Source organism: Myotis davidii, unplaced genomic scaffold, assembly GCF_000327345.1.
Source record: "Myotis davidii unplaced genomic scaffold, ASM32734v1 scaffold1115, whole genome shotgun sequence".
Taxonomy (NCBI): domain Eukaryota; kingdom Metazoa; phylum Chordata; class Mammalia; order Chiroptera; family Vespertilionidae; genus Myotis; species Myotis davidii.
The window spans coordinates 798,123-822,293 of NW_006287910.1; the positions used below are offsets into that span (position 1 = coordinate 798,123).

Genomic DNA, 24,171 nt, shown 5'->3' on the forward strand with positions numbered 1-24,171 from the left:
CAATGAAGACCAATGGCACATAATCCGAATGATAATCAAAAACACTTTTTTGCCGAAACCGGTTTGGCTCAGTGGATAGAGCGTCGGCTTGCGGACTGAAAGGTCCCAGGTTCGATTCCAGTCAAGGGCATGTACCTGGGTTGCGGGCACATCCCCAGTGGGAGATGTGCAGGAGGCAACTGATCAATGTTTCTCTCTCATCGATGTTTCGAACTCTCTATCTCTCTCCCTTCCTCTCTGTAAAAAATCATAAAATATATTTTTTTTAAAAAACACTTTTTTCAAGACTGCTTCATATAAGGGAAGATTGGTCAACCATGTCAGACTCACTTTGTTGGCTATGTCTAAATACTTAAGTTCCCTTGTTCTATTCTAGATTTTCTTACCAATGCAATTAATCATTAAATTGAATCCAACATATGTCTATAAATATAGAGAAAGTTATTTCCTTTGGGTGTCATTTCTCACCCAAAGGAAATGAATGTAACTCAATTACCTGTTCTTTAGCATGTTTCTGCTGCTCTCTTCTTTTGCGTTCTTCTTCATCTACTTTGCTGACAACTATGTATCGCTCTTTCTAAAAGACATAAAGCCAACATACAATTTTCTGGAAGCAACTTGACCCAAAAAATTCCGAATTCTGCTACCATGAGAAGTTATCCTTTTTATCACTTCATGTCTTTCATGGGCTAAAAACACTGAAAGGATTTTTAAATGCCACAAAAAGTTGAGTTAATGCATTACAAACCAAAATCCTTCTTCTGTGTTTCTATGAAAATTTCCCATCGTTTATTAATCCAACCCAACAGAAGTCAGTTAAAAGTACCAACAGCCCGCCCTAACCAGTTTGACTCAGTGGATAGAGCATTGGCCTGTAGACTGAAAGGTCCCAGGTTCGATTCCGGTCAAGGGCATGTACCTTGGTTGCGGACACATCCCCAGTAGGGGGGTGTGCAGGAGTCAGCTGATCGATGTTTCTCTCTCATCGATGTTTCTAACTCTCCGTCCCTCTCCCTTCCTCTCTGTAACAAAATCAATAAAATATATTTTTTTAAAAAGAAAAATATCAACAGCCCTAGCTGGCTTGGCTCAGTGGATAGAGCATCGGCCTGCATACTGAAGGGTCCCAGGGTCAATTCTGGTCAAGGGCACATGCCAGGTGGTGGGCTCAATCCCCAGTACGGGGTGTGCAGGAGGCAGCCAATCAATGATTTCCTGTCATCATTGATGTTTCTATCTCTCTCTCCCTCTCCCTTCCTCTCTGAAATCAATAAAAATATATTTTTTTAAAAATTATCAACAGACTGTGAGAATAAGACACTTTTCAAGATAAACACTAAGAAAGTACATTGCATCTAAACATGAATTTCTAAACAGTTTTAAAATAAAGTTTCTACATCATTTTATGAACATAAAAAAATCCTGGTTTTTCTAATAATTTGTCAGATACCTTCTTCCTCATATATTGCATTTTTTATCTATTAAACACATCATAAAACCTCCTATGTCTAAGTCTGAGATTTATCTTCTAGCAAGATTGTTTCTTAATTCACTTTATCTATATATATAATAGCCTAAGCGACCATCACGAAAGGACAACCGAATGACCTGTTCTATGACGCACAATGACCACCAGGGAGGAGACGCTCAATGCAGGAGCTGCCCCCTGGTGGTCAGTGCACTCCCACAGCCAACCTCCCGTGCCCAGCCCACCTCCCACAGTCCCTCCCCCGAGCTGGCCGGCCCCAATCAGGACTGGACGAGATGGTTCCGATCAGCCCTGATTGCCTACCAGGCCAAGGAACCCCACCATGCACGAATTCACGCACCAGGCCTCTCGTCTTTTATATAATTTGACATCCAACTTCAGAGCAACAACTAAATTCTAAAATCCTAAAATTTGGCAAAGGGAACCCAACATCTACCCACCATTACCCATCACAGTTCTGTCAGTACACCTTGGGGATACATGACAATAACTATGCATACAATTATGACCTAAATTCTAAACTTTCATTTTGCTTGTCCACATAACAGGAATGCTTTAATTAGAACATGTACTAAGTACATTTGCATGCTTTCAAATTTACAAAGCCTGCTCACTCCCACTGGATCAGCATAAAAAGCATTACAGCCAAAACCGGTTTGGCTCAGTGGATAGAGCCTTTCGGCCTGCGGACTGAAAGGTTCCAGGTTCGATTCTGGTCAAGGGCATGTACCTGGGTTGCGGGCACTCCCCAGTGGGAGATGTGCAGGAGGCGGCTGATCAATGTTTCTCTCTCATCAATGTTTCTAACTCTCTATCTCTCTCCCTTCCTCTCTGTAAAAAATAAATAAAATATATTTTTTAAAAATTACAAATCAGCATTATTACCATGCTCATGTACAAATGAGGAAAATGAGGCTTAAAACAGTTAAATGACTTGCTAAAGGTCACCCAACTCATAAATAGCAGGGCCAAGAAGAGAATTCCAACTTTTGACATATCAATGTACCATTGCATGTGTTTATTAGCCCTGAATAACTTTTGAGGTTACCTTTTCAGTTTCTAAAGTCTCAACGTGAATGCCTTTGGGATACCTAAAGAAAAGGAAGAATACATCACATCAGTAGAGGAGAAAATGACAGCAACCACCGTAAGTATTTTAAAAGCAACTATATGGCTATAATTTAATTAAATTATTAAATATGAAATAAGTATTACTATGATAAAACCTATTCAATAATATTTCAGCTGCTAAATGTTCCTCTATTTTTGCTCTTAAACATACAGGAATGTATCTGATTTCAAATTGTTTTAGGGCTTAAGCATTTTCTGAAATGTCTTACATCACATAATACTGTCAACTCATTACCACATAGTCAAATCTTTCTCCCAAATATAATAATGCTTACTTCCTAATTGATTTTAAAGGTCTTTTTAGATTGTATGGGTACACACACAAAAGGTTTGAGGTTAATAACCCTGTAGTTTGGCATGGTAGTTTGTTCCAGCCAAGAAGAGGGATCTGGAACCCACATGAAGTAAGTCGCAAGGATAATATGAAAGAAAAGGAGCCTGATCAAAGGACAATGACCCATTCCTATTATGTTCAAAGTAAATTTCCAGTACACATGTCACTGACAGATTCTAACGGAAGAATAAGAACCCCAAACAAAGTCAAATGCAAACAGCAAATTGTCTAACACTGATGTGCAATTTTCGGGTTATAGATTCACTTGAAAACAAAATGAAACCAATGGAAACATCCCCAGATAAATACACACACAAAATTTTAGATAATATTTCAGAGGATTCACAGACCTCCTAAAACCCATCCGTGATCTAACCCAGCCGTGGCCAAACGACGGCCCGCAGTTCGGCTGTTCTATCCGGCCCGCGGAGCTGAAAGAGCAGAGGGTTCTCTTCCCCTCCCCTCCGCTCCTTCACCAGCAGCAGTGTGAACATGGCAACGTCGGGAAACGCGGCCGCAGCTCCTTCTTCTGAGTCCAGTTTAAGAACCCATTGTGGCCCTCGAGTCAGAAAGTTTGCCCACCCCTGATCTAACCTCTGCTTTAGAAAAAAAATTAACAGCGGCTGGTGTGGTTCAGTGGTTGAGCATCGATCTATGAACCAGGTCACAGTTCGATTCTGGTCAGAGCATATGGCTGGGTTGTGGGCTCAATCCCCAATGTGGGGTGTGCAGGAGGCAACCGATCAGTAATTCTCTCTCATCATTGATGTTTCTATCTCTCTCCCTCTCCCTTCCTCTATAAAATCAATAAAAATATATTTTAAAAAAAGAATTCAGCTGAGTATTTCTTAAGTCTTAAAACCAAATTTTTATAGTATACTTACAAAGAACAAAAACACTACACCGCCCAAAACTTAACAGACTAAAGTCAAAGTGATAATTAAAAGAAATTCTAAAAGGCTTTAAAGCATCTATTATTAAGCCCTGGCTGGTGTTTCTCAATAGTTAGAACATCAGACCACACAACTAGAGCAGGGGTGGGCAAACTTTTTGACTCAAGGGCCACAATGGGTTCTTAAACTGGACTGGAGGGCCGGAACAAAAGCATGGATGGAGTGTTTGTGTGAACTAATATAAATTCAAAGTAAACATCATTACATAAAAGGGTACGGTCTTTTTTTTTTTTTTAGTTTTATTCATTTCAAACGGGCCGGATCCGGCCCGCGGGCCGTAGTTTGCCCACGGCTGCACTAGAGTCACAGGTTTGATTCCCCGTCAAGGGCACATACCTGGGTTGCACATGAATGTGGGAGGCAACCAATATATGTCTCTCTCTCACATTGATGTTTCTCTCTCTTTCTCCTCCTTCCTTCCACTCTCTCTAAAAATCAGTAGAAAAAATATCCTCAGGTGAGGATTAACAAAACAAAAAAACATACACATACACACAAAACCATAACATTGCCCTGACATGCTAGTTCAATTAGAGCACTGTCCCAATATGCCAAGGTTGCAGGTCCCCAGTCAGGACACATACAAGAAATCCAAGAAGCAACTAATGAGTGCATAAATAAGTTGAACAACAAATCAATGTTTTTCTCTCCCACTCTCTAAATCATTTTTAAAAATTTTTAAAGCAATAACAAATAAAATTAATTAAGTGGGTATTCAACTTTAAGAAGATAGGGGAATATAGCCTGACTGGTGTGGCTCAGTATTTGAGCATCAACCCATGAACCAGTTAGATTCCCGGTCAGAGCACATGCCTGGGTTTCAGACACAGTAAGGGGTATGGAAGAAGCAGCAGATTAATGATTCTCTCTCACATTGATGTTTCTATCTCTCTCCTCTTCTCCCTTCCTCTTTCTGAAATCAATAAGAACATATTTAACAAAAAAGAAAGAAACTAGGGGGAAGTAAAATAAAGTGCTACACAATAACTTAAAATGGTCAAATCACCAAGTACAGTAGAATTCTTTAAATTAAATGAGAGCTAAGAGATTATATTTCGTTTTTAAATCCTGGGTCCCTCACAGAATTCTTACATATAATATAAATACTTACTTCCAGTTCAAAGTTTGATAAATTAGTTTTCTTTGGAACCTATAAAAACAAAAGATAGTGGTCTTGGCTTATTAAAAGAAAATCCTAATTAATCAAGCACTGGTTAGAATTCTTTAAATTAAATGAGAGCTAAGAGATTATATTTCGTTTTTAAATCCTGGGTCCCTCACAGAATTCTTACATATAATATAAATACTTACTTCCAGTTCAAAGTTTGATAAATTAGTTTTCTTTGGAACCTATAAAAACAAAAGATAGTGGTCTTGGCTTATTAAAAGAAAATCCTAATTAATCAAGCACTGGTGTAAAAAGTAATAGGTAATATGCAAACAAAAATGGTCAGGATGCCCAGCAGATATGGCTCAATGGTTGAACGTTGACCTATGAACCAGGGAGTCAGGGCACATGCCCAGGGTTTGGGCTCAATTCCCATTAGGAGGTGTGCAAGAGGCAGCTGATCAATGTTCCTCTATCATCACTAATATTTGTCTCTCCCTCTCCCGTCCTCTCTGAAATCAATAAAAAATAAAAAATATTTTTGAAAAAATGGGCAGGATGTTTGAGGTGTGAGGATTCCTCACCACTTGCCTTCATCAAAGTGTTATTTAATATTATACTACCTTTATAGAAGAGGTTGGAGTTCCTGTCTAACCAATGTTTTACTTCCTGTGGCTTATATAGAGTTAAGGTAGACAGATGCACTTAAATACTTTTGTGAAGCTAGTCACAAAGGAAAAAGTATGATGTTTAAGTTACTGAGTCTTTGAAACACTGATTTTTTTTACCACAAAAAAATTAAAAGCATAGAAGTAGTCTGAGAGTAAGTTGTTCTCTTCTGAAGCCTTTATAAATTAAGTACTCCTCAAGACTAAAACAATTATGCCACTCAAGCATAATTTTAAACCAAAGTTCCACAACAGTTTTAGCCTCTCCAGGATGGGACAAAGCTTTCACTCAGTGTCTCAATATACTATCACACCCACTATATTAATGTTAAAGTTAGTGCTTAAATCTTGGGAGTATGACTACAATAAAAACACTATTTATGAAAGTGTTTTTTGGTTTTTTTTGTCTTTTTTTTTCTATTGCTCATTTTACTTATTTTGTTACTGTTGACAGATTGTTTTGTTACTGTTACAGTATTACAGATGTCCCCCAATTTCCCCCTTTTACTCCCTTCCTCCCAGGTCCTGCCCCACTCCAGGCCTTTACCACACCATTGTCTGTGCCCACTGGTTATACATATAGTATGTATGTAATTTCTTTAGTTAATCTCTTCCATCTCCCCCACCCCTCCCCTCTGAGGCATGTCAATCTGTTCCATGGCTCCATGCCTTTGGACCTATGTTGTTCACCAAGGCCAAATACAGCACATGTCAAAAATCATCTACCTTTCCCCAAAAAGACGTGAAAAGATTCAGAGCAACTAACCCTGTGCATGGGTCTAAGTCCAAGTTCTTATTTTCTTCACTTTGTAACAAATCTTCTATTTTCTCTCTGAGAAATTAAAATAAAAACATGAATGTCAATACCTTTAAGGGATAAAGTCATCAATAAGGCTTAAAGAAAAATAATTTATTCTGGCATATTCTTTTTTTTATTGTTGTTCTCAATTAATGACAACTCCTCAAGGCTACATCAATATAAATGATTTAAATTTTTACTTTTCTAGTAAAGCAGTTATACTGATAAGTAAACTAAAAAAGTCTAGACACTCCTTCCATGGCACATTGGCTTATCAGAAACGTCACTTTGAAAGAAAAACACATGGACATGTTGCAAATATCTGGACGGGCCTGTTTCATTGCTCTGCCTTCAGAGGAACTAGACAGTGGCTACCAGGCCTTTGCAGAAGGTCTTCACAGTGACATGACAAGTCTAAATATAGTAAACAGAATCCTATTTACAATGTGCTATTGTCACACAAATTCAGATATGCCATAATTAAATCCTGCCAATCACAACATCACACCTCTGTGAGTACTATGTATGGGCAGCACCGGTTCAAGATGCAGATGTCAGTCCTACCCCCAATACACATCACACAATGCACAGTTTTGGAACTTACACCACTTGGTCAATAAACTTCTTCTGATCTTCAGGAATTGTCACAGGACACTTGGATGTGTTAGGAGACACATATGATAGAGCTCCTGCACCATTGGACTGTAAACGTTTTTCATCATACTGCTCTCTTAACTGTCTTTCTTCTTCCTGATTTAAATATGGAATTCCTAAACATAGTTTTTAAGAAAAATGTATTAGTAGAAGTAACTTCAACATAAAAATTGTTTAACAAACCAAAGAGCCTAAAATACTCAAGAAAGACCATATTTAACTATATCTAAAAAAAATCAACAGAAAAAGCAAATTATTTTGAAATATGCTTTCTATTCATACAATCCAATTATTTATTCTTTTCAACAAATCTTTATTTGGCACTTAGACATTGTTCCAGGAAATGTATGAGGTACTAGGGAATGTAACAGTGAGCAGAGTAGATGCATCTTGCTGTGTAGTGAATAAAATGACTTTAGCCAGGATGATCAGAGAAGGCCACTATGATTGAGGCCCAAAGCATAAGAATGACTCAGATATGCAAGAAAAGAAAGAGTATCTCCAGCAGGGAAGTAAATATAAATGTACTGAGGATGGACATGGCATGGACTTTTCCAAAATCAGCAAGGAAGCTGGTGTTGCCAGAACACAAACAGGAGAATGGCATGACGCCAGGCGGGAGAGAGGATGGAGCAAGATTACAGGCCACAGTAAAAATTTATTATATTCTAAGAGCAATGGGATGCCATTAGAAGATTTTAAGCAAGATAATTAAATTACCTTCTTCATGTTTTAAAAAGATCACCTGAAATAGGGAAGTCAGAGCTACAAGCAATTGTCCAGGGAAGAGATGATCACTTAGATCAGAGGCGAGTAAACTTTTTCTTAAAGGAACAAATAGTAAATGTTTTAAGTTTGTGGGACATATAGGGGTATCTGCTGCAACTATTCAGCTCTGCTCTTGTGGCATGAAAAGAGTAATACACAATGAGTAAATGAATGGTCACAATTGTGTTCCAATAAAATTTTATTTACAAAACTAGAGGCCCGGTGCATGGCCTGCAGGGATTGGGCCGAAACTGGCTCTCCAAAATCCCAAGGGGTCCTGGATTGCAAGATGGTGCAGGCCAGGCCGAGGGACCCCAATAGTGCACGACTGGGGTGGGGAGGGACCGCAGGAGGGTTCTAGGGTATGTCCAGTCCGTCTCACCCAGTCCCAATCGACCAGACCCCAGCAGCAAGCTAACCTACCAGTCGGAGCATCTGCCCCTTGGTGGTCAGTGTGCATCATAGCAACTGGTCGAACGGTTGAACAATCAGACACTTAGCATATTAGGCTTTTATTATATAGGACAGGCAGTGGGTCATAGTTTATACCCTGATTTAGACTATAAAGATGGGAAGAATAATTTTAGAGATACAAGAGACAAACCTGCTGATATACTGGAGATGAGGGATAAAGGAAAGAGCAAAATAAAAAATGATGCTATTAAATTTAAGCAATTAGAAGATGATAGTGCCACTTAATGAGGTGGAAGAAAACTAGGAAAATAGGTTTAAGGCTCCAAAGATGAAAACCAAAAGCTACTTCCTGGTTATATGAAATCATCAAAGGGCACAGGTGAAAGGTCTTGAGAGAGAAATTTAGATATCATCAGGATAGGTGTGGTTTTAAAAGCCATGGGATACTAACAACTTTGTAGAAAGAATGATGGAATTAGATCACATCTGTCAACAGATAACATTGCTGAGGTTATTGCCTACATTCATTATGGAAGAAACTGAACTTTCACTTCAAAGTTTAAGAAAATATAGATAGGAATGATGCAGTAGAGAAGAGAAAATAATTCAGAAAAAGAGAAGGGCAAACTGAAGGAGCCAGTGCTTGACAAGGAGACAGGAACTAGCCATTGACAGACACAGGAACTCCTCTTCGCTCTAAAGAACAGAAGAAAGAAGGCTGGGTCCAGACCTGGGTCTGGTGGTGAGAACTTGCAGCAGGTCTTCTCTGCTTTTTTCTGTTTTCAACGAGAGGCAGGGAGAGAAGTTTGGAGAAAGAGATTGTAAAAAAACAGAGAGCTGGAAAGGGAATTTCTAAGTCAATAAAATAGGATTTTTGAGCATGAATGTTTATTTGAAGCTTGTGATCATGAATTTAAAGTAACAAATTAGCTTAGATGTGTCATGTTTTCCAGCAATATTCAGATGTGCAGAAACAAAGAAGGTGGGTAGTCAGATCCAACCAGTGTTGAGACTTTGTTAGGCAAGTGCACTGGAGGGAGAGGGAAGGAAGGATATGATGGACCATGTGGGTAAGGAGGGAAGTCAAGACAGGAGAGTGGAATAGGAGAGTGGAAGGATATTGATAGTGAAAATGCAATGGGGGTCAACAGATTGCTGAAATAAGGTACTGGAGTAAGTGAATGAGAAGAACAGGAGGTAGTGTTCTCAACAAGAAATGTTGGGAGTGGGTGATAAGACCCATGATGCTACCAAGGGAGGTAGAGGCAAGGACTACTGACCACCTGATCAAGAAACCATAAGACAGAGCATTTGCTGGTCATCCTTGTGGATGCAGAATTCACCCAGAATGAGGAGAGAGGTAGGAGTGGAAAGACAATGAGCCAAAGCCAAAGTTGTTAGTGAATGCTATGCCCAGGAAATCAGCAGAAAGAGGGGTGGCAGAACTGGGTGACAGTCCTGAAAAAAACACTGTAGCTCCTGAGAAGAGAGAATTCAAGTGGTTTGAACGTGGCATGGGGAAGCAAGGATACCTACTACTGCCGGGCTGAACGTATAAAAAGAGAGCTGGGAAAAACTACCTTTGATGCTTCAGGGAGAACATTAACAAGGAGTCACCTGGTTCTGTTTCATAAAAGGAAGTCAATACACTTCTGACAAAGCTACCAAGAGAAAAGGGTCTGGCATTTATAAAGTGTGACTGGAAAGATTGGATAAGGAAGAGAAGTGATGGTCTATATCAGATTTAGAATACCGACAACAGCATGAAGATAAGAATCCTGGTAATAATAACGGCCTGGAGGTCCTGAACCATCTGTGACTAAAATATTCCAAATATTCTGACTATAAAACAATAAGAAGAGACACACTCTAATTTGGCTGTTTCTCTCCTTTTATGAAAATAAAACCATCAGGCTGGAAACTATACTATATCCATATGAGTCTGGTTAAAGTAATTCCTTCAAAAGAATTTTGTGCTTATTCCAATATAGTGTTCTAACTACATTTGGGACTTGTATTTTATAATGGCTTTCAGAATCAAGTGTGAGCCAAAAGAAAAAGAAAATTATTTTACATACCCAAATTGTGTTACCCCGTTGGTTTACCCACTATGTTAAGCAGTTTGGGCTCCAAAACTTTTTAGTATTTTCAAAAATCAAAATCACCAATAGAAATTATAATACAGCACTACTGAAGCAATTAAAAAACAACATATCAAAAACAGCTCCAGCCAGCACCGGTTTGGCTCAGTGGATAGAGCGTCAGCTTGCGGACTCAAGGGTCCCGGGTTCGGTTCCGGTCAAGGGCATGTACCTTGGTTGCGGGCACATCCCCAGTCGGGGGTGTGCAGGAGGCAGCTGATTGATGTTTCTCTCTCATCAATGTTTCTAACTCTCTATTCCTCTCCCTCTCTGTAAAAAATCAATAAAATATATTTTAAAAAAAAACAGCTCCAGAGACAGAGAAGCATCAATCAGACCTTCAAACCTCAGAGGGAAGGTAGGGGAGGGTGAGGGTAAAGGGGAGAGATCAACCAAAGGACTTGTATGCATGCACATAAGCATAACCAATGGACACAGACACCAGGGGGATGAGGGCATGAGTGTGTGTGATGGGGGAAGGGGTGGAGAGACAATGGCAATGGGGGGGATAAGGACACATATGTAATACCTTAATCAATAAAGAAAAAAAAAACATAGCATGAGTTCCAAAGGCCTCCCAGGAAGACCACACTGAGAGGAAGTGAATTTATTTGAAGTCTACGTTCTAGTACTTTCGGTAAAAAAAAACTCCTTCCTCATCTTACTCAATAATTCTACATTCCGCCTGGAAAAGAATACAATTTAGGAAAATAATTACAGTAAAAGCAGTTATTGACCTTACCAGCAGCAGGTGCTTAATAATGCTGATAAAAACCAAAGGTTTTCCAAACACTGTTCGGGAAATGAATGGAGGATGAAAAACCACTCTTGTATGCTCTAATATCAGACATGCACTCATTAGATATTTAATGGTCACTTCCCCCTGATGAAGAAGAGGAATCATGCTATGCACCAAGGGCATGGAATGAGACATAGTCCCTTTCCTCAGAGTGCTCACCAGCCTATCACACCAGCAAGTTAGCCATCATGATAGCACATGATAGACTTTTTTTTCTCCCATGAGAAATAGAGAAACCATCTCTAATTATAAAACAAACACCAATAGGAAAAGGGAGTTTTTCATTACAGGATTACTAAAATACAGCTACTTTTTAAAGTACTACACCATACCACTTGTCTCACTGAAAGGTAACAGGAAAGCATTCCCCACTGATTTTAGGTAAGTCACATAGAATAAATTATGAATAATTATGTCATACTATGTTATTAATGTATAAGTAGTCAATTCATAGAATAAACTATGAGTAAGCTCTACTCATAAAATCAGGAGATTGAGAGGCTTCATTAGAGCCAGTAGTGTCTGCTCTCCTGTTCCGTTCATAGTTAACTAGGTTTAGGGGGGGAAAGGTACAATAAAAGTTTCAAAAACTTGCCCTGGCCGTGGTTAGAGCATCGACCCAGGTACAGAAGGGAGACGAGTTTAATTCCTGGTCAAGGACACATATTTCAGTTGCAGGTACCCTAGCCCCAGGAGAGGCCCAATCAATGTGTCTCTCTCACATTAATTTTCTCTCTCTCTCTCCCCCTCCTTCCTCCCTTTCACTCTCTCTGGAAATCGATGTGAAAAATATCCTCGGGTAAGGATTAAAAAATAAATAAATAATAAAAAACTGTAAGCTTAAGAAACCAGGAAAACTAGTGGTATAATTTTTTAAAATATATTTTATTGATTTTTTACAGAAAGGAAGGGAGAGAGATAGTTAGAAACATCAATGAAAAACACCCATCAGCTGCCTCCTGCACACCCCCACCTGGGGAGGTGCCCGCAACCAAGGTACATGCCCTTGACCGGAATCGAACCTGGGACCCTTCAGTCCGCAGGCCGACGCTCTAACCACTGAGCCAAACTGGTTAGGGTGGTATAATTTTTTTTTAAGTTAAAAAAAAACTTTTAAAAACTAGAAGGCTGCATGTGATATACTGGAAATCTGAGATTCTGTATCAGAGAGCAAGCACAAAAATATAATTCTCAACCAAATCCACATTTTCAAGTTCTAAAGATAAGTCACAGATAATCTTACCATTGCGGAAAACTTTATTGAAATCAAATCCTTGGCTTGCTAAAAAGTCAATGCTTGAGCTCTGAAACAAGAGTAAACAAGACATACATTTCAGTGATTTTAATGTCAGGTATGTAAACAGAAGTGGAGAAGTAACTCAGGTGAGTAAACATAGGCAACAGGCAAGGAAACAACATGTCAAAAGTCAGAAGACAAGGGATTTCTACTCCCAGGCTGCCAAACAATCCATTAATTGACTTAAACTACCCAGGCTCTGCTCCTTTATAACTTACTAGTGGCCCAGTGCAGATTCATGCACATTGAAAGGAAATTAATTAGAAGAAATATTTTAATATCACTATTCACCCATTCTCTATAATAGAAGTCACCACAGCTCAGCATTAAACCAGATTCAGGGCCATCAGTGCCCCAGCAACAACATAACCCATGGCCGAAGGTAGAATGGCACGACCCCGCAAGGAATCGGGCTCCCTCCTCTCTGGTTCCGGGGTGTGTCACCGGAGAACCATTGCTGCCAAGTCACCACAGTTCGACAGCTCCTACATTGAGCCCCTGCTCCCTGGTGGTCAGTGTGTGTCATATGTACCGGCCAGTTGGACGCTCGGACAGTCGCTTAGCCTTTTATATATATACTAGAGGCCCGGTGCACAAAAATTTGTGCACTTGGGGGTAGGGGGTCTCTCAGCCCGGCCTGTGCCCTTTTGCAGTCTGGGACCCCTCAGGGGTGACCACTTGCTGGCTTAGGCCTGCTCCCCAGGGGATTGGGCCTAAGATGGCAATCATCTCCCAAGATGTCCTGGACTGTGAGAGGGTGCAGGCCAGGCTGAGGGAAACCCCACCACCACCAGTGTATGAATGTTGTGCACCAGGCCTCTAGTTTTAAAATAATTCCCTACCAGGATTAAAATGGCTCATGTTCTCAGATAGTAAAACAAAGTAGAGCCATCCATTTTCAGGCTGGCAGGTGACTGAAGCTCCCAGCCTCTTTTTTTTTATTCTGGGATTTATTTACCTTCTATAGCTGTCACTGGAGCTGAGAGCGGCTCCAGCTCTGAGGCTGTGGCTGGTTGAAAGCAGGTATCTGGGTTTGTTTAGCTTCTATAATTGAAATTCTGTTACCATCACTGGCTCTCTAAGCTCTGAGCCCACTGAGGGCTGAAAGCAGGTACCGGGGGTTTGTTTAATTTCTATAATCGCAACATTGTTGCATCCAGAGCTCAGAGCTGGGCTGAGGCAGGCGGGGAACCTTGGTTTCCTCCATCACTGGAGCAAGCAAGCCTCATGTTCGCTTCAGCTGCGTGGCTGCCAGCCGCCATCTTTGTTGGCAGTTAATTTGCATATCCTGCTGATTAGCCCATGGGAAGCGTAGCGGAGGTATGGTTAATTACCATGTTTGTCTATTATTAGATAGGATAAAACAAATATTCCTTGTTTCACAATATTTAAGAAAACTACTTGGTGAACATATATACGCCAATAAGCAGAAAACTCCTGATCACTGTACTGACTAAGAGACTATAAGTAGAAATAAAATATATTTATACTATCTCACCCCAGGTTCAACTTTAAGGCAGCTCAAATGTGCAGGTTATAAGACATCACTATCCACTTCAAATTACCATTGAGATTCTGAAAACCCCAAATCTAGAAGGATGTTCTTTACATTCAAGATCAAAATAGATAAAAATTCCCAGTAACAAGATATTCAACAAACATCTGAAACCTAGGGTGAGTTGAAATATTTAAGTAAATTTAAATAAAAACATTAAATAATATTACATAATGTACATAAGAATGGCAGAAATCACAAAGTTCTTACTCAAACTGACTGAAGAGTAGGAATCATTACTATAGCTACTCTTATTTTACTCTTGTCTTAAGTCTAAATTTAAAGGGCAATGTATTTGAATCATTGTAATCTGATCCCTCACAGAACTATCTTTCCTGAACTGTACTTTGACATTGTACCATCAGTCCAGACTGTCTTATTGTCCCATTAAATGCATTACAGTATTTACTTGAGAGATATGGTTAAAGACTAGGCTTTCTACACTAATGATTTCTTTATGATAATGGAAGAAGAAATGTTCTGAGGTCTCTAATTTGAGAAAAGCCAAATTTCTCTTGATCCTGGTTTGTTTAGATCCTATGGCCACAAATTGTGTGTTTCCCCCTTTCTTAGCTGGTAGGAAGCTCAGAGACAAAGAGTGGAAACATTCTTTGTCACAAATTCTGTGTCCTGATCATACCATAGTAATCATATCTGCATTTTTCTTTTCTTCCAGTTTTTCACTTACTTTGTTAAAATGTACATAATACATGTATCTTTATCAGCCAACACAAATTCTTTTTCAAATTTAGTGGATTATAAAAAGACAATCTTAACCCCTCCGCCCCCCAACACACACACTTAGGTACATGTACATCATTTTCCATCATGTGCAAGTTTTCTATGGTTTAAAACAAGCAATCTTAAAAAATAAAAAATAAAAAAACACACACACACACACAAGCAATCTTTCCCCTGACATTTTTCTGTTCTGATCCAAGACCCAATGATTTCTGACTTGGGCCACAAGCCTCCTTCTGTTTCCCATGCCTGTATAGTCTTGCAATTCTGTCTATCTATATATTCCATCCCCGGCACAGACACCAAAAGATGGACTATGGAAAGGCATTCTTGTCCCTATAGTCACTAGACTCTAAAAGATCTTAACTTCCTTCTCTTTAAAAATCCTGCGTGCCTCGCACCGGGGAGGCAGGATAGGAACAGCCCACAGAGCTACCACCACCCTTTGTGCCTTCTTCCCTGACATCATGCTGCAGTTCCTGGTTGGATTTCCTTTTGGCAAAGTGGTTGAAATGTACTAGATATGGCTCAGAATTATGACATGCCAAAACTGGATAAAAAAACTTGATTAAAAAGGACATGGATACCAAGAAGAAAGCCCCTAGTTCATGAGACCAACTCCGGCACTGACTCCAGGAAATCCTGACTCTACTCTTCTCCAGGGCCTCCTTTACACGTGAACCAAAGCTTCTGTCTCCAGTCTCAGCCTTTGCTTTGAGCACAAATGGGGCCATAAGCTAAGAACTGTCCTTACTTTCCCAACATCTTCACCTCTTCACTTCCTCCTTTAGCAGCCTGGGAGGTCCTAAGACTAGAATTATGGAACTAGATTAGTAAATATGACCTTTACTTAAAAAAAATTCCAGAGTCATCCTGGTCAGTGTGGCTCAGTTGTTTGGAGAGTTGTCCCGTACACCAATGCTTCTCTCTCTCTCTCTCTCTCTCTCTCGCTCTCGCTCTCACTCTCTCCCTCCCTTCCTCTAAGAATATATTTAAAAAAAAAAAAGATGCAGTCAAAGATGCACCTATTCCATTTCTGAAGCTATACGTTTTCCACCCAAACAACACCCTTTAAGTTGCGCAATGATGTAAATGGAACTGGCTGTAAATGATGTAAATGGCTGGCATGGCTCAATGGTTCAGTGTCAACCTATGAACCAGGAGGTCAATAGTTCTATTCCCAGTCACATACCTGGGGTTTCAGGCTTCATCCCCAGAGGGGGCCTGCAGGAGGCATCAGATCAATGATTCTCATCATAGATGTTTCTCTCACTCTCTCCCTCTCCCTTCCTCTCTGAAATCAATAAAAATATATTATAAAATAAAAAACACTATGGTTTATTTGATAATTTAACAAAACAGATTATAAGCCCTGGCCAGTATGGTTCAGCTGATTTAGTGTCATCCCTTGTGCACCAAAAGGTTGCTGGTCCAATTCCTGGTCAGGGCACATGCCTGGGTTTCGGGTTCATCCACGTTAGGGGGCGTGCAGGAGGCAGGAAATCAATGTTTTGCTCTCACATTAATGTTTCTCTCTCTCTCTCTCTCTCTCTCTCTCTCTCTCTCTCTCTCTCTCTCTCAAAAAGTCAATAAAAAAATTTTTTTTGAAGAAAAGAATTGGCTCATATTTTTTCCATTGATTTTTTAGAGAAAGTGGAAGGGAGGGGGAGAGACAGAGAGAAATACCCATGAGAGAGAAACACATCGACTGGTTGCCTCCTGCATGCGCCCCATGGGCCCAAGCCAGGGAGGAGCATACAACTGAGGTACATGCCCTTGACCAGAATCAAACCTGGGACGCTTCCATCCGCAGGCCAGTGCTCTATCCACTGAGCCAAACCGGCTAGGGCTTTAAAAAATTTTTTTTAAACAGTTTACACAACTGAAATTACCTTCACCTTTTTTCTTCATCCCCAGGCATACCTGAGATTAACTCTCAATCTTATTTGCTTATATCCTGCCTTATTATAGAAAGAATTTGACATGACTCAGTCACTCAGAAGCCTACCCTTCAGGCTTTCTTAACTGCATTACTACTTACACACAGGAGAAAGGAAAGTTGAGAAGACACAAATGAACTTATGTTCCTACTGGAAGAGAAGCCAGGGCACAGGATTGTAAAGGGGAAAAGATTAACACTTATCTTTAATCACATATTTACACAGTATCCCACTTATTCACATTCTCCTTATTCATTATAACAGATTAAGAGGAAAGAAAAAGAAACTGATATTTAGTAAGTGTCTACCAGCTCAGCTACCACACCATAAAAGGGATGTTCTAAGGGAGAATTTCCCATATGCTTACCTTGGCTCATAAGTAAGCCCTCTCCTCCTCAGGAGGAAACAATAGTTTTTTCCACCCTCCCTTTCTAATTGATGAATTTGGAAAAAGGAACTAAGGGTCTCTAGTTTAGCTCCTTCTGGGTTCTTGTTAAACAGGATACACACATACTCTGCTCTTCCAGAAAATAAAGCTCTACCCTGGGAGGTGGGTGCAAAAAGAATGAGGTGGGAAGAAGCCTGCAGGTCCTGAGCTGTGAGTTTAATTGAGGTGTAAGATATCAAAAATCCCAAAAAGAGCCACATTATAAAGGCAAGTTCTCAAGCCCATTATCTGGCTACACTTGGAACACTTCATGCAGTTCTCAAAGTTTTGAGAACTTTATGCAATTCTCAACGTCTTACTAATAATAAAGCTCATGTTCTGATTTCCATCTGTCTGTCACTTGCATCTTACTCCTTAATTCATTCCAAAGTAAAGGGTAAGACAGCAGTGCAATTAATTTAGAACCCTAAAATTGAAGGTCAGATATAGTGTACAGATGATATCTTACGGAACTGTGCACCTAAAACTTGTGTATTATTTTGTGAACCAGTGTCACACCAATCTATATATATAAAAAGCCAGCGACCGGGAAACCATAACGAACAGAACGACCAGTCGCTATGATACCCATTGCAGCCAGCGAACTGGCCAATCTGGGGGTGGGGCTGGCCGGCCAACCTCCCGCAGCCCCTCCCCTGGCCAGCCTCGCCCCTGATGGGCCCCCACCACTTTGATCCGCCCATAGCTCCTCCCCGTGGCCAGCCCCACCCTTGCTATCCCCCCCAACTGCAATAGGGGGTAGAGCCAACCAGCCAACCACCTGTGGCCCCCACCACCCCAATTGGCCCACAGCCCCTCCCTCCAGCCAGCTCCACCCCCGATCACCCCCCACACCAATCGGGGGTGGGGCTGGCCAGCCAACCTCCCACCGCCCCTCTCCTGTCTGCTGACCCCCGATCACCCCCCACCCCATTTGGGGGGAGGCTGGCCGGCCCCCAATCGGCCCCCCGCCCCAATCATGGGTGGGGCCTGTCAGCCAATCACCTGCGGCCCCTCCCCCTAGCTGGCCAGGCTCTGATCCACCCCAACTGGGGCCCGGGCCGGCAGATACCACCCATGCATGAATTTGTGCACTGGGCCTCTAGTAAATTCAAGAAAAAGGAAAAATTAAAACATAAAATAAATAAATAGAACTGAAGGTCAGAGATGAAATAGTTTGCCCAAAGCTCAAAGTTAGTGGCAGAACAAAATTTTAAAGAGAATTCTGATTCCACACATCCCCACAGACTCATCAGCAATTCATAACAGAAAAAAAACTTAATTATGTTACTAACCTGACAAACAAATTTGACATCTGGTGAGGATCTATTGAAGGGTTTCGGGAAAACATAGAAGTTAAATGACTTTATTATATACCTGGGAAAATAAGATATACAAGGAGATTTAGGGGGTTACATTATGCCACAACAAAAGCATTCCCACCACTTGTTAAAACAACCTACTTTGAATGTATGCAGTCATACTTAAAAGCGCAAAGGCCAAACTGAAACAGCAAAAAGTCCATGGAATGCTGGAAAAGAGAAATAAAACATCTGTCAAAACAATGCTGTATATTTTATGTAAGCAACAGTATTCTCAATCAGGTGGGCTTTCTAATTACTCAATTTGACTTTGGCAGAATACTTCCGATTAGAAAAGATTACAGATTATGTATTAGAAGCAGTATTAATTTATATACATCTCTTAATGTTCTTCCCAATTAGACACCTATCCACCATCCAGAGCATCATATTAGGCCTATTTCCAAATTATTAAAATAACCACATCATACTTCCTATAAATCAAATTAACACTGAAAATACTAAACCTTCTCCGAACATGTTTTCCAGCAAACAATTATTTTTGCTGTTGTTTTAAACAACACTAAAATATCGTTTCATAACTCGGGTTGAGAAATCGATGTGCAAGTTTAATGATTATATTTCTCTATAATTGAATGTAAGGAGGACCAAGATGGGGGAGGGGCGTTTCTAGCACATCCACTTACCTTTTTGAGCTTCTGGTACCTCTCTTCTGGAGTGTCAAAACCATTTGTTAATGTGGTGACTGAAGGTCCATCACTGATTCCTAGATTTTAAGAAATAAAAGCTTTTAACTTGTTAGTAAATACTAATGTAAAAATGTCAGTCAACTATTCAATGGCTCTGTAATTTTATATTCTCATGTATTACAAAGTGCTCCTCACTTCATTCTTTCAAAATTAGCATTCATTTCACTGGCCACCAAGCTAAACTCTATAACACATTTAGAAATGTTAGTGTTTCTATTTCAGAATCAGCAGTTCCAGCGTCTAAAATAGGTTTCAAAACACAGGAATAATTTAAGAAAACAATATCTATGATTAAGTTTTGCTGCTTTCAAAAGTTTAATGCATAATCAGATATCAACAAATTCTGAAGTCTATTATTGTTAGAGTCCCAGTCTTGGCCAACAGTTTTAAGTAACATCTATACAACAAAGGTATTTTCTAGGTAAAAGAAAATTATTTCTGGTGAAAACTCTTAGCTTCCCAGAGAATTGAGTCCAACTAGAAAAGGCATGTATGTATAATTAAAGCCAACGATCTACAGGGTGTCCCCCCAAAATGTATACACACTTCGAGATTACAAAGTCAGTATTTATTAGCATACAGTTCATTTTCAAAGAATCAATAGAAATGAGTGTGTATTCATTTTTGGGGGGACACCCTGTATTTACTCCCAGCATGGATTCCTTTAGAAAGAGCTGAAGAGTTTTTTAAACATGTAAAATCAGAGTGAAAGTGGATATCTACACCAAAGAAAGTCTACTGTTCGTATTAACTTTAACAATTTAAAAATTAATCTCTAAAAAAAAATTAATCTCTGATCCAAAAAGAAAAAGTCCTTGCAATTGTACGTGTTGGTAAAGTATTATACACACATACACACCCACGCCAAGGTAGGCAATGAACACTTCCACAAATGCATAAAGCCTGCCCCAGAAGTCGGTCACAAAGGACAAATATTGTATGATTCCATTTATAGGCAGTGCCTCCAGTAGTCAAATTCATAGACAGAAACAGTGGTTGCCAGAGGCAGGGGAGGAGGGAGGACGTGGGAGTTGTTCAAAGGATAGAGCCTTCCAGTTTGGGAAGGTGAAAAAGTTCAGGAGATGGATGGTGGAGATGGTTGCACAAAAATGTGAACGGACTTAATGCCACTGAACTATTTTTACATGGCTAAAATGGTCAATTTTATGTTATGTATTTACCTAACACACACACACAGAGCCTGACCCTAACCCTGAAGCAGCACCAAAACCATATTCTACCAGCAAGCCTCAGAGCCCCAACCATCAAAAACCCGCTTCCCTGCCTTTGAAACGCGTAAGAGGAAATGCTGAGGCTCGAGGAGCTTCTCCAAGGCTACAAACAGGGGGAAGGGGCCAGCGAGCAGAAGGCAGGGCAGGGTGTCAGGAGGAGCCCTGGCCCCGCGCTGCAGGGGGATGGCCGCGAGCCTGCAAGGAGGGATACCTGAAAACTCCCCATCGATGGCAAAGAAGTCCGCCTCCTCTATGGCCTGGTACACTTTGTGAAGATGACTCTTAAAATCTGCGGAGAAACCGAGAAGCTCAGAACCGGGGGGCTTGGCTTTCTGCCCACACTCGCCTAAGGGGAGAGGGGAGGAGGACCCATGAGCTCCTAAGGCCTGGGGCCCGAGGACAAGTGTACTGGGGGGGGGGGGGGGGGAAAGGAATGCAGGGAACCTAGAGCGTCCAGGCCCTAAGGGGCGCGTGGGCCGGAAAGGGACAAGCACTGAGGGTGTACGGACCAGGGAGGAGCAAGGCCCTGAGGGGTGCCGGAAAGAGCGCAAGGCCCCGAGGGGGGCACGGGCCAGAGAGAGACAAGCACCCAAAGGACACTCAGGCTTAGGGGGGCCACACTCGGGAGAGGCTGCCTCAGCCCCAGGCCCCACCAAGCAGATTGGCGGGCCGTGATCTGGGCCTAGGAGGCCGAGTGAGGGGGACCGTGGGGACGCGGGGAGGTGCACGGCCGACACGCACTGCTCCTGATTATCTCCATCCCGTAGGGTGGCCGGAAGCCGGGCCGCCCGGGCCGCCTCGGCCGTTCTACTCGCGGAGTTCCGCAGCGACGGCAGCGGCGGCTGAGGTACCAGCTACAGAGATCGCAGCGGCGATTTCCGGGAACAGCGCGCGCCGGCGCGCAGTCACGTGCGCTAGCGTCACGGTAGGGGCGGGGCCAAGGCTGGGCTTCCCTCACTCCTTCCAGGGACAGAGGAGGGGCGTGGCTGTCGAAGTCCCTAGCCATAGGCGATCTAACTTAGGAGGCCAGGTCGTGGGGCGTTCTGTTTGGAAGAAATATGCATACCCTGACATCCAATCAAGGAACAAATGTTTCCTGGGTTCCTATTATATTCCAGGCACTCTGTAAGGAATGCGGATACAGTGATGAACAGAAGACAAGGTCCCTGGCCCCACTGGAGCTTAACTTGGGGGATGAGGGGAAAGTCAAGCAGGAATCAAACTTGCCACTTGGATGCATGATAATCTTTTTTAAGAGAAAGAGCAGGATGATTCAATAATAATAATAATGTGAGAGAGTGTTATTTAAAGAGGTAATGAGGGCCCAGCCAGTGTTGCTCAGTGATTGAGTTTGGACGTATGAACAGAAGTTCCCGGGTCTATTCCAGTCAGGGCACATGCCTGGGTTGTGGTCTGGATCCCCAGGAGAAGGCCTGCAAGGGGCAGCAGATCAGTGATTCTCTCTCATCACTGATGTTTCCATCTCTCTCTCCCTTCCTTTCTGAAATCAATAGAAATACATTTTTAGCGGCCTGGGAACTGAAGGGCCTGGGGACTGATGGGTCCCGGGTGCCATTCCAGTCAAGGGCACATGCCCGGGTTGGGGGCTCAGTCCCCAGTAGGGGGCCTGATCTATAATACTTTCTCAACATTGATTTTTCTATCGCCTCCTCTCCCTTCCTCTCTGAAACCAATAAAAATCTATTTTAAAAATATATACATTTTTTAAAAAATTAAAAACACTTGTGTATCAAAGGACACTATCCAACAAGGTGAAATGGCAACCCATGCATGGAATGGGAGAAAATATTTGCAAATCATATATCTAATAAAAGGTTAATATCCATAACATATAAAGAATTCCTACAACTCAGCAACTCAAAAACAAACAATCCTATTACAAAATGTACAAAGGACTTGAATAAATATTTATCCAAAGAAGATATACAAATGGTCAGCAAGCACATGAAAAGATGATCATTGTCACTAATGCAAATCAAAATCACAATGAGTTACCATTTCATATCCATTTTTTGAGAAATTAGAACTTCCTGCACTGCTGGTGGGAATGTAAAATAGTGCAGCCACTATGGTCGTTCTTAAAAAATTAAAAATAGAATTATATGATGCAGCAATTCCACTTCTGGGTATACACCAACAGAATTGAAAGCAGAGGTTTTTGAACTTCGCAAAAAAGAAAAATACCCTATGTAAAGTACACTGCAGACTTGTAATATTATCTTAATTTCTGGGTAAATCTATTTGCTAATCCATTTATTAGCAGCATTTTTCACCATAACCAAAAGGTGGAAACATCCCAAGTGTCCATCAACAGATGAATAAGCAAAATGTGATATGTACATACAGTGGAATACTATTCAGCCTTTAAAAAGAAGGAAATTCTGCCCAGGCTGGGTTGCTCAGCTGGTTGGTGTGTCATCCTGTACACCAAAGGTTGCAGGTTCAATTCATTTATGCTAAGTGAATTAAGCCAGTCAGAATAAAATACTGTACAATTCCAGTTATATGTGGTACCTAGAGTAGTCAGATCCATAGACATAGAAAGTAGATGGTGGTTACCAGAGGCTGGGGGAAGGGGACCATGAGGAGGTGTTAAATGGATATGGAATTTCAGTTTGGGAAAACGAAAAAATCCTGAAAATGGTTGGTAATGATGATTGCATAACACTGTGGATATACTTGATGCCACTGAACTGTACACTTAAAAACAGAAAAAAATGGTAACTTATATTACGTATATCTTACCACACACACACACACACACACATATGCTGACACCTATTACCAGATTATCCTCCAGAAAATGAGTTCACACACTTCCGGAACTGACACAGGTCATTACCAAATCTGTTTACTCTTTGCCAATTTCATAGGTAGAAGTCATCCAAATGACCAACTTAACAATCTCCAGACCACCCATTTAAAACAGATTAACTCAGCATGAATTCTCAACGTATCAAGAGGCTCGAGGAAACAAAGTGGAAAAGTCATTTTAATTCCGATTCTTAATACTGTAAATGGAACTTTAGGCATGGTCCCCTGATTTTCTGCATAGAAATGTGAATGCAAAAAAAAACCCTATGTGAAGTACACTGCGGACTTGTAATGTTATTTTAATTTCTGTGTAAATCTAATTTGCTCCAGACTTAGAAATAGCACCTAGGCTGGAGGGAACACACATACAGGAACCTCAGCCTCGGGGTGTTAACGCACTGCCCCTTCGGGGTCCCTGAAGAGGAAGGGGCGGGGCTGATGTTGCTACGCATGCGTCGAACTCCTCGGCGGGGAGTGGCCGCTCTAGGCAGCGGGGAGGTCGCGGGGTGGGGGAGCTGGGAAACCAGTGCGACCTTTCCTCTATGGTCGGAGCCCCGGGCACCTTCTCTGGCGTCTTAGGTTACTTCCGGAAGTGAAGCTGCCACCTCCTCTACTTCCGCGGGGTCCAGCCTGGGGCAGCGGACGGGTGGGCCCCGGCTTGAGCGCAGTGGTAAGCAGCCGCGCGGCGGGTGATAGCGAGAGGGCGACCCAGGCTCGAATGCGGGGCGAGGTATACAGAACGGGCGTGGGGTTCGAGGTCCAAGGAGGCGCGCGGGGCTTTCCTTATCCAGGCCCAAGTTCTGAGCAGCCTGAGC

At 41.5% G+C, this 24,171-nt stretch overlaps 2 protein-coding genes across 6 annotated transcripts in view; one reads left to right on the forward strand and one right to left on the reverse strand.

Moving 5' to 3' along the window:
- Positions 1-21,414, reverse strand: part of PARN (poly(A)-specific ribonuclease) — a 159,353-nt gene extending 137,939 nt beyond the window's left edge. For 2 of the 3 annotated variants that reach the window (XM_006759673.2, XM_006759674.2), the window contains exons 1-11: positions 21,263-21,414; positions 20,733-20,810; positions 19,227-19,306; positions 18,682-18,749; positions 18,514-18,595; positions 12,502-12,562; positions 7,087-7,252; positions 6,450-6,515; positions 5,219-5,257; positions 2,538-2,580; positions 497-577 (exon numbers count right to left, since the gene is read on the reverse strand). In XM_006759673.2, coding sequence (XP_006759736.1) covers positions 497-577; positions 2,538-2,580; positions 5,219-5,257; positions 6,450-6,515; positions 7,087-7,252; positions 12,502-12,562; positions 18,514-18,595; positions 18,682-18,749; positions 19,227-19,306; positions 20,733-20,810; positions 21,263-21,281 — 783 coding nt within the window. In that variant the 5' untranslated portion in view covers positions 21,282-21,414. Of the gene's footprint in view, positions 1-496; positions 578-2,537; positions 2,581-5,018; positions 5,058-5,218; positions 5,258-6,449; positions 6,516-7,086; positions 7,253-12,501; positions 12,563-18,513; positions 18,596-18,681; positions 18,750-19,226; positions 19,307-20,732; positions 20,811-21,262 lie in introns of all 3 variants that reach the window. The other variant, XM_015561299.1, reaches the window with a different exon arrangement.
- A 2,392-nt stretch (positions 21,415-23,806) lies between these two features.
- The window catches only part of BFAR (bifunctional apoptosis regulator), a 26,852-nt gene continuing 26,487 nt past the window's right edge, over positions 23,807-24,171 (forward strand). For all 3 annotated transcript variants that reach the window (XM_006759676.2, XM_006759677.2, XM_006759675.2), the window contains exon 1: positions 23,807-24,026. The gene's annotated coding sequence lies outside the window, so the exon portion shown is untranslated. The remainder of the gene's footprint in view (positions 24,027-24,171) is intronic.